This window comes from Carica papaya, chromosome 5 (assembly GCF_054855325.1).
Source record: "Carica papaya isolate Zhongbai chromosome 5, ASM5485532v1, whole genome shotgun sequence".
Classification (NCBI taxonomy): domain Eukaryota; kingdom Viridiplantae; phylum Streptophyta; class Magnoliopsida; order Brassicales; family Caricaceae; genus Carica; species Carica papaya.
The window spans coordinates 17,361,009-17,376,541 of NC_142313.1; the positions used below are offsets into that span (position 1 = coordinate 17,361,009).

Genomic DNA, 15,533 nt, shown 5'->3' on the forward strand with positions numbered 1-15,533 from the left:
AATCACCTACCAAGTGTGCGTGAAAACTTTTGGTTTTCGTTCTACTGCATAAAGCAAAGGGAATATTAAGCCACCCATTGTGAGTGAAAACCTTTTAGCTTCACGTATATTTTCTATTTTGCATCCCAAAATTTAGTGTAACATTTCATAAAGAAACTTGATTAATCGTAGAACATAATCGACATTAGGTGTAGTATAATTAGGATACACCTTCCACTTATATCCATTAGGGTTGATCGGATCCCTACACTTTAAGTCCATTTTGTCTTCTTTGCGATTTATGTTTTTATTATTTTATTGTACTTTTGTTCTATTACATATCTAAATGACTAATCGTTCCTAATTGCTTAATGTATAAATAAAAGCATCACATTCCTTCTTCTGTGTGCTTATTTTTTAGCTTTTATAAAAATTAAATTCCCTTAAGATTTCTTATTATGTTGGTAAAACTAACATGCAGATCCTTATCTAAGTGAATCTAATTCTGAACGATCAACTCGAGAGAAGAATCTATAGTTAGAGAGATTGTGAGGTAAACACAAGCGAAGGTGAGGGAGGGTTTAGTTATTTCACTAACTTTTATCTATGTAAGAACTTTATTATGTTTCACTAAAGCACCAACAGTAGACCTGTCACCATGGAAGAGAGTATCATGGACATGTTTACCTAGTTGAGTGTCCAGATGAGAAACATGACTACGTGAATTGATTGGTAAGAATGGAGAGACAATCATAGTTGTGCCCGATGCCAAGTAGTACAGGATGAAACATGGTCTTGTAGTGATGATGCTGATGATTGAAAAGAGGTCATTGAGAGGAGATGAATGGAGATCTCCATGATTTTAAACTACATGTACCAACCTTTCAAGGAAAGAATGATCGCGAGGCCTACCTCGAATAGGAAAAAAGGGTCGATTGCATCTTCAGTTACCATAATTATAGTGAGAAGAAGAAGCTTAAGTTGACAACCCTTGAATTTACTAAATATGCTTCGGTCTAGTGAGATCAATTAGTTGCTCTTAGGGAGCAAGATGGCGATGTGTCAATCATAACCTGGAGAGAGTTAAGATCCATCATGAGAAAACATTTTATACTAGCCGATTTTGACAAGGACATGAACCTGAAGCTACAACACTTGACTCAGGGTTCCAATACAATGGAATAATATCACAGAGAGATGGAAATAACCATGATTTGGGTTAAGGTTGAAGAACATCCATAAGCCACAATGACTCGATTCTTATAAGGCTTGACTAAGGAGATTGCCAATATCCTTGAGCTACAGAATTATGTTGACTTGGAAGAGATGATATATAAGGCTACCAAGATAAAGAGGCAATTGAAAGGTAAAGGAACTACCAGGGGGTTTGTTAGTACCAACCCTCAAGTTACTCAGAGATGGGTTCAAAGGGATGAGAATAAGAAGGTTGAAGACAAAAAGGAAAAACAACCTTCTAGTAATCCAACAAGTAACCCTAAGGCACCTACTATAAGACAAAGCGCTATCAAGTGTTTTAAATGACTAATAGTTAGACATATTGCATCTCAATACCCCAATCAACATGCCATCATTTAGAGGTAGTGAGGAAAATATTTCCCAACCAGTTCAGGAAGATGTGTTTGTGACTCCAAAAGATCTGAACATGCAGATTAAATTAGAGAAAATGACTAGAGAGAGACCATATTCAACTCAAGATGTCTGGTTAATAGAAAGGTTTGTAGCATGATTATTGATGGGGGCAATTGTATTAATGTCATTAGCACTTTATTGCTTAATAGGGTAGGGTTGATTTGAGTACTACACCCAATTCCTACAACCTACATTGGTTATCAGTGTCACCAAACAAGTATAAGCTCTGTTTTCTTTCGATAAATATGATGATGAAATACTATGTGATGTCGTTCACATGCAAGCAGGTCATTTGTTGTTAGGAAGACCATAGCAATATGATAGAGATGTTAGTTATGTTGGTGGAAAGAATCAGTATTCCGTACACATGGAAGACCTCACTCATGTCTTCACTTTGCTATCAAAAAGGGAAGCATACGAATACCAGCTTAAAATTAATAAGTCTTATGATAAATTCACAAGACAGTAGGTAAAGGGAGGCAATGTCTGCACAGGGACTAAGAATTGTTTCCTCATATAGGAGTAGACAGATATTCCAAGTATCGTTATAGATTGTTTGACATTTTTCTTAGCTTTTTTGTTCTTAGAAGACAAGGTTGCAGAAGGTGCATATTCAAGGACGAATCTTCTCAAAGAAGGGGGGATTATGTGATAATAATAGAGGAAAAGCCTAATGATGAATTAGAGATTTTTGTGAACAACAAAGGGTGAAAAAGGTTAACAACAATGAGCTTCCTAGAAATATCCGTAAGTGTTCCTGAATAAGAAGTGAGCAAACTGAATCCACCCTAGTACAAGCCCGAGGTAATGAATTAGGGTTAAAGAAATATAGACCTCGATATAAGAAAATATGGAATTAGAAAAGATAGAAAACAAGAAAGTTATTGGGCCTTAAAACCAAGGAAAGACTTGACCCATGAATCCTGGCCTAAGAAGAAGCCCAAAAGTGATTTGGATATGGATGTCTGTGTAGTATACAATTGTGGGCTTTTACACGTGCGAAGCATGGGACCCGCATATGCGAGCACCTCATTCACATGGCCAAGCACACAAGACATGCGAATAGCAGCGCTCGTACACTCCATAGTGTAAACATAGGTGCATGACAAGGCACCTGCATGCACAGCTAACGTGCATGTGTGAATAGGCAACTCTACTCGCCCCAACGCATGCAACCATGTCCATGGACACCACCAAGCATGTGTGCCCTAAGCGCATGCGCAGAACAACCCAAGCGCACGCTTAGCGCCCAACACCCAGTGCGCATGCGAGACTGACCTGCGTGGGTGATCCACGCAACCTGCGCTCCTAGCCAGCATGACCCACATGGCCAAGACACACCACCCGTGCGTGAAGACCAAGTTGCTTGTGCAACAACCTTTTTCTAGTCCTTTTTTTTACTCCTTTCTTCATTTGTCAAGTGCTACAATATTTCCACCTTCAAAGGACTTCTTCAACAAATTTTTCTATGTGATTTAAATGCTAAATTGAATGAGAAATTCTACCCAACTTTGAAGTCCAAAGGAGATCAAGATAGTTGAAGATTAGATAAGGAAGAAATATTATTTTATTAAGTATGTTAATTATTTTAAATATTTTAATTAAGTCCAGATAAAAACTTAATTATTTTAATATTTTTGTATATATTTTCTAATTAGATTAAGTCTAGGAATTTAGATATGAATTCTAAATCCTATTCCAATTAGAATTAGAAAATAAAAGCCTTTATAAATGTTTAAGTGCTTAGTTTGTAAATACAACTTTAAGATTAATAAAAAATAAGTTTTATGTTTTTTTCAAAAATTAGTTTTGACTAATTTTCTTAGCATTTTCAAGTTCTTCAAAAGTTAGAAAACTTTCTGAAATTTTATTGAGTCGAGAAGTTAGGATCAACTTATCGAATAAGTCGTAACGTCTTTCTTTTCTTCGTTTTAAATTTTTCTAATTCTTATTTTGTATGCCATATAGGTGGGTGTAAATTCAAGTAAGGTGGAGCTTATTTAGGCGGTTAAGTTTTTTATTACATATTTAGTTGAAGTTTTGGGACTCAAAAAAATCATCTCCATAACCTCCCACATCAGTCAGTGTCGTACCCACATGACAAACGAAGTTGCCAGCATAGCATACATGTGTCTACCATGTTGGCAAACACCAAATATTATGGAAAATGTGCGTCCAAGATAATGGTTTTCTAATCCATTCACATTGTACATGGAAAATGCGTGCGTGTGTGTGAATCTATTGGTTAAAATTAAGAAATTTACATTACCATTCTCTCTCTCTCTTTATAGATATATCATTCTTATCCAAAAAATATATATGGAGATTTCTTTCTCTTTTTCCCTATATATATGTATAAATATATATTAATACATATATATATCTATATGAAGATTATTTTGAAATTAATTTGCCTCATTTCTCTCATATTTCTCTTTAATATTCATATATGTATATATTCCACCAACATATCAACCTCACTTTTCTCTACATTTGTGTGTATATATATATATATATATATATTACTCTTACCCAAAATATATATATGAAGATTTCTTTCTTTGCCTCTATATATATATGTATATATAAATCTTAAATACATATATATGTAAAGATTACTTGAAATTGAAGGCAATAGAAAGGGAGGCAACACAAAGGACAATTAGGGGCCTCCACGAGGAGTAGGCACAATGATAATTAGAAGAGACGTTCTTTATTAATGGAACTGAAGAAAGAAAAAAAAAGGAAGGAGTGCACATGAATGGGTTTAAAAAACCCTCACATTTGACGCATTTTTTTAAAAATAATGTTTGGTGTTTTCTAGCGTTACCACACTATTAGTTTTTTTTTCTATATATCATATCCATGTAGGAAGCATTATTAGCCACGTGGGCATGACATTAATAAAATTAAATTTTAAAGGTCAATTTGTATAAATATTAAAATTTTAAGAGTGTATTTTTAATGGAGAAAAAATATGAACTTTGAGTAATAAACGGACATCTTTCAAGTATTTATCTCATTTTTAAATATAAAATATATGTTTTTTGAATTGATAATACATACACTTATATGATATATAACTAAAATTTATAATTTTTTAGATAAAAAATACTAATAATTAAAGAAGTACTAGTTAATATAAAATAAAATATGAACCTTTGTGGGACGACAAAGGTATTTTAGTATTTGCTCAAACCACTAAAGTCCAATTTCTCCAACTCTGACTGGTCTGGTCTACAGGGATCCACAGGGATCCAATCTCCCTAAAAGTTGCGCGAGAGTATTTTATTAAAGTTGCTTTTGTACTTGATTGATGTTGGCGTGATGATACTTATCTCAGATCTGCACGCAGTCTTCTTCTTCTGCTTCATTCAACTCCTCTTTCTCAACATTGATTTGTTTCTCTACAATGTTTTGCTCTAATCCCAATTGATAATTAAACCCGATTCCCTTTTCACAATCATCTGTTATCGATATGGAATCGGAGCTGAAAGACCTCCACTGTCAAGCCGACACGTCGCACTCCTCTGGTACGACACCAGAGGACGCCTCCGCCAAGGACGACCATCCGTTGCTCAAACCCGAATCCAACCCCGCCTCTCAAAACAACATCGAGGAGCTCCACAAGAAATTTGCTGCATTTGTGCGCACCGACGTCTACGGCGCCATGGGACGCGGTCCCCTCCCGCTCGAGGAGAGGATTCTCTTAGGACTTGCAATGCTAACGCTGCTTCCCTTGCGCCTGCTTCTCGCCATCACTATTCTCGTCGTCTATTACCTTATTTGCAGGCTTTGCACGCTCTTCTCCGCTCCATATCGCGGCGAGGAGGAAGGGGAACTGCAGGAGGATTATGCTCACTTGGGAGGCTGGAGGAGGGCCATCATCGTTCAGTGCGGCAGATTTCTCTCCAGGCTTATTCTTTTCGTCCTCGGCTTCTATTGGATTCGGGAAGATTGTTGCGGCTCAACTCCCAATTCTAACCAAAACTCAACTACTCAGGTATACAGATTCTTTTTTGTTTCCTCTGGTTCCAAAGGAAAATACTCTTTTTTCTGTTTTATGGTTGGTTGGTGTATCAGGAGAGTTTTGTTTGTTATTAATATTTTCCATCTGAAGCGAGGCGGGTCATTGAATTGTTTTTCTCCATTGGTGGATTATGTCGTCCGGATGCATGCATTGTCTCTCTGTAGATCTCTTTTATGTAAGGTAGAATCATGTCGGGGACAGTAGGTCTTTGCGGCTATTGGTACGAACGAAAATACTGTAGAAGGTTCTTCTTTTGGGGTAGTGGCTGGTGTATTACAAATTAAAGTAATTTTGATTCTTAGGAATTTTGGGATAAAAATTTAGTTAACTTGGCCACTTAACCATCACATTTAAAATGTTTGATTGCATCATACAATCAGAAAGAGGTTCTCAAAGTATTTTATTGAATTTTTGAAGTATACTCCTTCCAGAAGAGCCATTGGAAAGGTGGTTGCATAACACAACCCAAAGAATTCTTTTTTCTTCCAAAATTACAATAAATGTATTGTCTCAAACCTAGTAATGGTGTTTGACTCGCTGTATCTTGCCTAGAGTTCAAGTAAGAGTTAGGTCTTCAGAGCTGGAATTTGCCTTCTAAAAAGGGAAGAATAACAATAACTGAAATCTTTTGAACTAAGCTGACTGGTCTTGCTGTAGTAGAAATCAATCCAGGAGACACAGTCTAGTCAAACTCGTATTGCAGAGGAGTCAAAATAGATAAGATCAAGTGAGTCCTACTAGGAGCTTGATAGCATGTGTGGCTCACGCATGGGCTTCCAGTCACTCAATGTGGCTGCAGGAAAGGTTGGGATTGAGAGAGTCAGCAACTAGATTGCTCTTTTGCAGCGAGTGATGTGTTTTCCAACAGAGTTTTGTGGTGGGAATTCAAGGGGGTGCCAGTTGGAGATCTCTGGTGCTGATGGTGGAGACTGTGTCAACATCACTCATTGGTTGTGGGTGATTGCAACTGGCAGATGACTTGTTGGCTTAGCTTTTTGGTGTTATTGCTTTTCATTTAGATGGATTTGTGATTGTTTAGGTGTAGGGATTTGAGGTTTCTAGTGTAGAATTTTTTTTTATCTTTGACGTTATGATGCAAAATGAGCTAGTACTAGATTTTTCTAAATAGTTTAGAAATGTTAATTATATTAAATGTAAAGCTGTTTTACTGTTTAGAAATCTATTATTGAGGAGTACTACTATAGTTTTAATAACATAAGATTTTTATTCTTAACAATTGATGTAATCTAAGACAACCCAAAATTAGTTCCAAAGATATAATCTTGCATCAATGAGGGACGTTCAAAATATGAAAGTAATTTCATCCCTGAACGCTTTCCTAATTGAGATTATTCCAAGAGATAGGTCAAGTTTGTCCAAACCAGAAGGCTTAAGGACCAAGTAAGAACAATGGGTTTGAAGGATTGAAAGGAAAAGCTTACTTTTGGCCCAACCCAAGATGACTTTAAGGCCATACAACCAAAGTGGACCACGGCCCAAGAAGATCAAACCCAAAAGCAAAAGGCCGACCCAAGCCGTGCCTTAGGAAGACCCGTACACATGTGCGAACAAAGCTTCCCGCACGCAGTGCACACACACATGCGCGCAAAGGGAAGACCTACAAGCACGCACCAGCCCGCATGTGTGCTGGCCATCCGGCCCACGCCCAGCGAGGGCACACGTGTGTTGCCCGAGCCCACGCCCCACAGCAACCCCGCGAGGCCCACAAGTCCGCCCAACGTGCGACCCATGACTCAGGAGAGGGAAACTCGTGGCCAGCAGGCCCCACCTGGCCGCCCCACGCGGTTGGGCCAGAAACCGACCCAGCCGGCCCAAGTTGCAGCCCAACCTGATCAGGTTGCCCCAAAATCGGCCGTCACCGTTTTTTTAATTAATTAATTAATTAATTTTTTTAAGCATTTAAAAGGCTAAAGGACACACTTTAATTCCCCATGTTTTTAAATTAATTGCCACATGCCTAAAATAATTTTCTCATATGTTTTACATGGAAATCACATGGGATAAGTGTTATCTTATTTTATTATAAATTTCATTCGTATGATTATTTAATTAATTCCTTTGTATTTAGATGAGATAGAATGAATATTTTATTACGTAATTATCCTAAAATTAGATAGAATTTTATCTAATATATTATTTTATTAATTTATTTAAGAGTTTGTACTCATCTAGATTGCCCCGGAAAATATTATAAATAAGCTTTTGTCCGTAGGTTGTAAACACACCTATTACAATCAATTTGAGAGAAATTATTGAAAGGTTAAACTTTTCTTCTATTAGCATTTTTGTTAATTTTTAGTTTCTTCAAGTTTTTCGAGAAGTAAGAATTTTCAGAAATCTTGTTGAGCAAAGTAGCGGGGATCAACTTATCAGTAAGTCCGTGACATTTTTCCTTTCTTTGTTTTATTTTCACTAATATTTGTTTTTGCATTTCTTTTAGTATTGTAAATTCAATTAGAGGGATTATCTAAGTGGTTAAAGTTTCGGTATTGCACAACGTTGAGTGGGTTATAGGAATTGATTCGATTCTTCCCATACCCTTTCGCGTGATCTGGTATCAGAGTTTAGACTCATAGAACCCAAATCTATCTTTATTACTTTCAACATTTTTGTTCTTTAATTAACAATTCAAATTAATTTTTGATTTGTTAATTCTTATTGAATTCTGCTAGAATTCATATCAATCTGTTCAATTCAAGTTGTTCGTATTTATTATTCAAAATTTTTTTTTATATATATCAAAAATACAAAGATACTCCAATTGCACCCCATAAGACAATTGACACGTTGTTTGCATTTTCAATAATAAAAGCAGAATGCCACCTGATTGGTTATTAGAAATCCTTTGAGCAATTGGAGGTAAAGTACCTCATCTAAACGGTGCGAGCAAAGACTTTTGTTTTCATTCAGCATATTATCCATGTTTAATTTTTTAATTGTATTTGTATAATCTTGCATCAACATTGCATAAAGAAACTTGACCAGTCATAGAGCGTAACCGATAAATTGAGGGTAGTATAGGTAAATATACCTTCCGATTATATCCATCTGGATTTGATCGGATTCCTATGCATCAGGCCAAATTGTCATTCTTTGTGATCTACGTTTTTATCGTTTATTTTACTTTTGTTTCATTACAAAAAAATTATTATTACTAAGTGACTATTCCTTCCTTTGTGTTTCACATACCTAATCGGTTCTAGTTGCTTAACACACAAGAAGCGCACTATTTCTTCCTCTGTGTGCTCAATTCTGAACTTCAGTAGAAATCAAAATTCTTTAGGGTTTCTTGTTGTATCATAAGAACTAATGTACAGACCCGATTCAAGCGATTCTAGTTCCGAACGCTCAACTCGACAAACAAAACTATCAATTAAGAGATTGTCAGGTAAACACGAGAGAAGGTGAGGGAGAGAACGTATTCTTTTTACTAACCTTTCTTACAGGTACTACACTATGTCTCAATCCATCGAAGATGTTCCACTTGGAAGTAATGTCCTTGTTTTGCGAAGAGCTCTCAACGTGCAAGTTAGGAGTGAAAACAACGAGCAAAGAGAGAACATTTTCCACACACGATGTCTTGTCAATGGTAAGGTATGTGGAATAATCATTGACAGTGGTAGTTGTGCTAATGTGGCAAACACTCTATTCGTGGAAAGAGTAGGGTTGACATACATCAAGCATCTGGCTCCATACAGGTTATAATGGTTGAATGAGTGTAGCGAATTTCAAGTTACCGAATAAGTTACAGTACTGTTCTTCATCGAAAAATATCACGACGAGGTATGTTGTAATATTGTACTTATGCATGCCAGTCATTTGATACTTGGGAGACTTTGGTAGTTTGACAGACAGGTACAACATAGTTGTCACGCTAACCGATATTCATTGTGAAAGGACGGTCTGAATCATGTTTTTACGCCTTTGTCATCAAAAGAGGTACATGAAGATTAGGTCAAAATTAAACGGTCCTTTGATGAATACTCAAGAAAGGCAGAAGAGAGAAGAAAAGCCGCAGAGAAGATCAATGACCCATTAAGCATAAAGGTTGCCCAACAGACAGTTAAAGATGGTCCATTAAGAGAAAAATAGAGAGAGAAAATAACAATGTCTTGAAGATAGGGACAAAATGTTAATGAATATCTCTTGTGAAAAGGAAAGTTTGATTGTACTTAGCTACAGGGAGATTCATTTTGACCTTAACCACCCTATGCCTAGTCGTACTGTTTTCCTCTTACAGATAATTAGCATGGCAAGTGGGTTACGAAAATTTGATCCAGATCCCGGATGAATTATGAATCAAGTCACGACATGCATCAACAACAAAGTAAACATACCGGGAAAGTATGATGTGTTTTCTATTGTAATTACTAATCTTTTCCCTTATGATGAATGTTCAGATTCGAAGACGAATCTTTTTGAAGGGATGGGATGATGTCATCATAAACAGCTGAGAATTAGTTCTAAAGATACAATCTTGCATCAATGAGGGATGCCTAGAACAGGAAAATAATTTCATCCCTGAAAGCTTTCCTAATTGGGATTATTCCAAGAGATGGGCTAAGTTTGTCCAAGGCAAAAGGTTTAAGGCCCAAGTAAGAATAATGGGCTTAAAGGATCGAAAGGAAAAGCCTACTTTTGGCCCAACCCAAGATGGCTTCAAAGCCATACGACCAAAGTGGACCACGACCCAATAAGATCAAACCCAAAGGCAAAAGGTCGACCCATGTTGCGCCTTAGGACGACCCGTACGCATGTGCGGACAAGGCTCCCTGCACGCATGGTGCGCACGCACATGCGCGAACTAGCCCGCATGTGTGCTAGCCATTCGGCCCACGCCCAGCAAGTGCGCACGCGTGTAGCCCAAGCCCACACCCCGCAGCAACCCCACGTGGCCCACAAGTCCGCCTGGCGCGCGACCCATGACCCAGGAGAAGGAAACCCACGACCGACAAGCCCCACCTAGCCGCCCCACGCGGTTGGGCTAGAAACCGGCCAAGCTGGCCCAAGTTGCGCAAGCCTGTGGCCCCTGCGGGCCGGCCCTGCGCGACCCGAGCGGGCTGGTCGGCCCAATCCGATCGGGTTGCCCCAAAAAAACGGCCCTCTCTGTTTTTTTAATCAATTAATTAATATTTTTTAAACATTTAAAAGAATTTGGAACCCACTTTTTAATTTTCCATGTTTTTAAATTACTTCTTACATGTCTAAAATAATTTTTCCATGTGTTTTACATAGAAATCATATAGAATAAGTTTTATCTAATTTTAATTATTATTTTATTATAAATTCTATCTTTATGATTATTTAATTAATTCATTTGTATTTAGATGAGATAAAATAAATATTTTATTATATAATTATCTTAGAATTAGATAGAATTTTATTTAAAATATTATTTTATTAATTTATTTAAGAGTTTGTACTCATGTAGATTGTTCCGAAAAAGGCTATAAATAGGATTTTGCCCATAAGATGTAAACACACCAATTGTAATCAATTTGAGAAAAATTCTTGAAAGGTTAGGTTTTTCTTCTATTAGCGTTTTTGTTAATTTTTAGTTTCTTCAAGTTCTTCAATGAGTAAGAGTGTTCAGAAGTCTTGTTGAGCCAAAAAACAAGCATCAACTTATCAGTAAATCCGTGGCATTTTTCATTTTCTTATTTTATTTTCTCTAATTTTTGTTTTTGCATTTCTTTCAGTATTGAAGATTTAATTAGAGGGAAGAGTTTATTTAGGTGGTTAAAGTTTTAGTATTGCACAACGTTGAGTAGGTTATATGTGTTAATTCTATCCTCTCCATACCCTCCCGCGTCATCAATATTTTCCTATTTGTATTAGATTTAGTATTTCGTAATATTATTAGTATTAATTTATTGTTTTTATTGGGATTAATATTTCTAATTCTACTAGTTTACTATTTCTTAGTTTAATTTTATTTAGAAAATATTACTTATAAATTATTATAAATATCTTTGTAATTTCACTTACTGAGGCATTTAAGAATTCATTAATATTACGAGAGTTTCTCAATATTTTTGTTGTGTGATGTAATCAAACTTTGACTCATTATGCGTAAGAGTTCTTACGTATAATATCTAAGAAACCTTACACGTGATATTTGGGTTTTTAATCTCCAAATTCCTAATTGAAAAAATCAACTCCGTCTCTCCTACATCGCATTAACTGATGTAGGAAAAAATGTGTTTAGTTTACCTACATAGAGATTTGAGAATGGAAGCCTAGATAATAAACTCAGGTTTCCTAAACATCATGTAAGAAGTTTTAAGCATCACTTAAGATTTAATTGCATCTTACAACAAGAAAATTGGGAGAATTTTTAAAGAACTTTATTGAATAACTAAATTGTATGGTTTCATATAGTGAGATTACATAACATATATGATGCTTCCTAAGTAACCTTTCTCAAGTGGGATTAAACTAAGATTTGCTAATTCTAATAAGAATAGGAAAGCAAAGTACTAAAAAAACCTAAAATTACTGAAATTAAAATAATAGACCCATAATAGTACTTGAGTTTTATGTCTGAAAGAATGTAATTTCTAATATATATCGACAATATAAACTTACCCGATTTTGCATAAGTTGAGCTTAGTGGGAAATTGCAAGAAATTGGGGATTTGTTAGGGATTACTTAGAGGATATTTCTAGAACATTGCTAGAAACTTCTATAAAAGGGCTTTATTTGCTTAAAGGAATACGGAAGGGAAAAAAATAGGAAATGTCGTTTTGCCCCTTTTACTTGTCCCCTTCTAGTTCTTCTTTTTCATTTCATTCTAGTCTCTCTGATTCCTCTTTCTTTTTATTCTCCTACTCAAAGTTTCTGTTTCACCATTTGATGCATAACAAGAAGATCTTAAAGTGGGCATATTTCAATAATTAAGAGATATGGTACATAGAAACCTCAATCTATTGGATGTCTTATGAAGAGTTACTTGATTTATCTAACAGATCGGCTTCTACGTGCTTGATGATTGCCTTTTTGTGTCTTCATTAATTAGAGTGGTTTTATGGCTAAAGTTGCTAACAGTCAAGAAGAGCAATACCATGTGTTACCTCATTTTAGTGATTAGGAATTTTCCTCTCACCTATAAGATGGTATCATTGAGCATTGATAATGAGTGCTGTTTATGTTGCCCTTTCTCCTGTGAGTTATTCTTTAATATTTTGAATTAAGTTTTCATATACTTAAAGATATGTGGTGCATGAAAGTAACCTTGTTCTTCGCCCTAATTTTTGGCTAGAATGAGAGCAAAGATCAATCCGAAGAACCTGAAAGGCCTGGTGCTGTTATATCTAATCATGTATCATATCTGGATATTTTGTATCATATGTCTTCTTCTTTTCCAAGATTTGTTGCCAAGGTCCGTTTACTTTTCCTACTTAAGAATTTTTTATGATCATGAATTTCGTGGTTACTTATGTTAGAGTTCTGATAATATTAGCTTGTATCTTGTGTTGTTACTGACACATTTCTTTCTATATGTTGGTTATGCAATCCTGGATTTTATTGCTGAAGAGATCAGTGGCTAAACTCCCTCTAGTTGGTCTCATCAGGTTGGTCTGCTATATATCTAAGCCAAACTATTGAGAGTATCTTCGCAATTCATCCTTAATGAAATTTTACCATGCCTATTGACTATTCTCTGCTGAATGTCAAATTCTTTGACGTATTTATTTTGCATGTGAAATTTTATGCCTTCCTTTTTACCTATTTGGTCTCTTTGCTCTTAGGAGGATATTCATCTTCCTGCCTTGTATTCTCAATTCTATTTATACATATAGATAAATGTACAAGATAGCTTGAGTCTTACTTATCAATTTAAATTTTTTGGGGAAGTTATATTTTCATACTATCAGATTTAGAGGCTCTGGTCTGAATTACAGTAATTAATATTCCCTTTCCCTCCTTTCCCACAAGAGAGAGGAGTTAGGACTTAAAGGTCTATGTCCTGGTTTTACAGGAATAATACATGCTTAAGATTTTACCATAAACTTCTGAAAACTTATTTTTTCTTATGGTCTTGGAGGTTCTATTTTAGCATTAGTGTAATGTTCTGGATGGTTTTGTTCTTATTGTTTCTCTTTGGCAGCAAATGCCTTGGATGTGTGTACGTTCAGCGGGAGTCAAAATCGACCGATTTTAAAGGTGTTTCAGGTAGATAATTATGTTTCTTATGCCATCTTTTATTCTTTTGGACAAAAGTAAAGCAATTTTAGTAACATGACCAGTGCAGTAATGCACATGATAAATCAGGTAAAGTAAATTCCACAGTCCACTGCCTTCTGCTTTCTCATCATGTGAACATTGAGTGCTTCAGATGTATTAACCAACTTTGCAATGAAAATTCTGTAACTTTTGTGTAAACAATGAACAATGAGAAAACAGCTCCTTCAGCGCTTGAAAATAATGAAAGATGATAAATGAGCTTATTAATAAAAGATTCTCCTATTAAAATTTGAGATTAAGATTTTGTGAACTTTTATGCCGATAATAAATAGTCAGAAAATCGCTCCTTCAGCTCTTGGAGAAAATGAAAGCGGATAAATGAGCTTATCAATAAAAGATATTTAAGTGTTGTTCTCATAAATAAAAGATATTAAGTGCTATTGCCACTTCTTTTGTCTTGCTTCTTTGTACCACCCTGTGCTAATTGTTGAATGTAGTATGTCAATATTGCGCAATGTAGTAACTCATTTAGTGTCTCTTATTATCTGAAGCATGGAGTGTTGAATGACCGTCTCTTGCTTGCAGGTGTTGTGACTGAAAGAGTTCAAGAAGCTCATCAGAATAAGTCTGCTCCAATAATGATGCTTTTTCCAGGTTCTTGTCCTTATATACTTAGTACATTTTGCCCCTTGTTATTCCTCATCAACAAGTGGCCCATGTGGGTACATTTCTGCTTCACAGTAGTGAAACTGCATAGAAAATTTTCCAAGTTCGTGTGTTTATCCGATTAATAAATTTTGCTCCTTGTCATTCCCATTAAATACTAGTGTATGTAGATTACTGCTTCACGGTAGATCAGGTGCATGGAAACCCATTTTTCTTCTCATCTGATGTAGAACTGAGGTAATTAATAATATATATTTCAGTTGAATAGCTTGTTTATATTAAAAAAAAAAGTTCAGTTGAATAGCAAGGGAACTTAATGACTTAATCAGGGAATAGAATCCCAAATAGTATTGTACCACTTAGGAGTTCTAAAACTGCTGATTACACCCTTGGTGGTTTGGGCACTTTCATAGTTCGTTGATGAAATGAGCACCTTGTAGCATTCAACAGTTTAATAGCTTTAGTGATTCACAACGGAAACTAGCTAAAGATGGAACATTCTATTATTAGAAATTGTTCATATAATATCTATCTTTTTTTATGTATGTCTTCTTCCATTATATAGCGTAAAAAATATTACCTAGCATAAAAATTTGGTGGAGACAAACCATCTTAGGAGGAGGTGAAACCTTGTGCTAGACTTTTGATTGGTCCAAAAGTGGTGACAGGTCGTCGATTTACCTTCCAAGTGGCCGCTTTGTCTCACTTCTCATGGGTCCAATGATGGTGAGGTTGGCTACTTGTGCCACCTCCTACTGGAGAAAAAATGATGACAATATCAAGTGGCTAACTTGTCTAGTTTCCAAGATCGTTCTTGGCTCTTTTGGGATCCTTTTTTGCCTGAAAAAAAATATCTCTATGTAGTGAGAATCATATTATTACTAGATAGAGTTTGAAGGGTTCCTCTCTCTAAATTTCTGTTTCTCTCCTTTCTTCAACCATTTTAATTCCCTTTCTCCCTCATTCCCCTCTCCCTTTTTTCCCCACTGTTCTCTTCTT

General features: G+C 35.8%; 1 protein-coding gene across 8 annotated transcripts in view; it reads left to right on the forward strand.

The window, feature by feature from the left end:
• Nucleotides 1-4,838: 4,838 nt before the first annotated feature.
• LOC110813177 (Phospholipid/glycerol acyltransferase family protein) overlaps nucleotides 4,839-15,533 on the forward strand; it is a 53,050-nt gene continuing 42,355 nt past the window's right edge. For 3 of the 8 annotated variants that reach the window (XR_015819103.1, XM_088219915.1, XM_088219917.1), the window contains exons 1-5: nucleotides 4,840-5,632; nucleotides 12,943-13,062; nucleotides 13,218-13,255; nucleotides 13,792-13,856; nucleotides 14,454-14,522. Coding sequence is in view for 7 of the 8 variants with exons in the window: in XM_088219915.1 (XP_088076041.1) it covers nucleotides 5,108-5,632; nucleotides 12,943-13,062; nucleotides 13,218-13,255; nucleotides 13,792-13,856; nucleotides 14,454-14,522 (817 nt within the window). In the remaining variant the exon portion in view is untranslated. Of the gene's footprint in view, nucleotides 5,633-12,942; nucleotides 13,063-13,217; nucleotides 13,256-13,791; nucleotides 13,857-14,453; nucleotides 14,523-15,533 lie in introns of all 8 variants that reach the window. The other 5 variants (XM_088219911.1, XM_088219912.1, XM_088219914.1 and 2 more) reach the window with 2 other exon arrangements.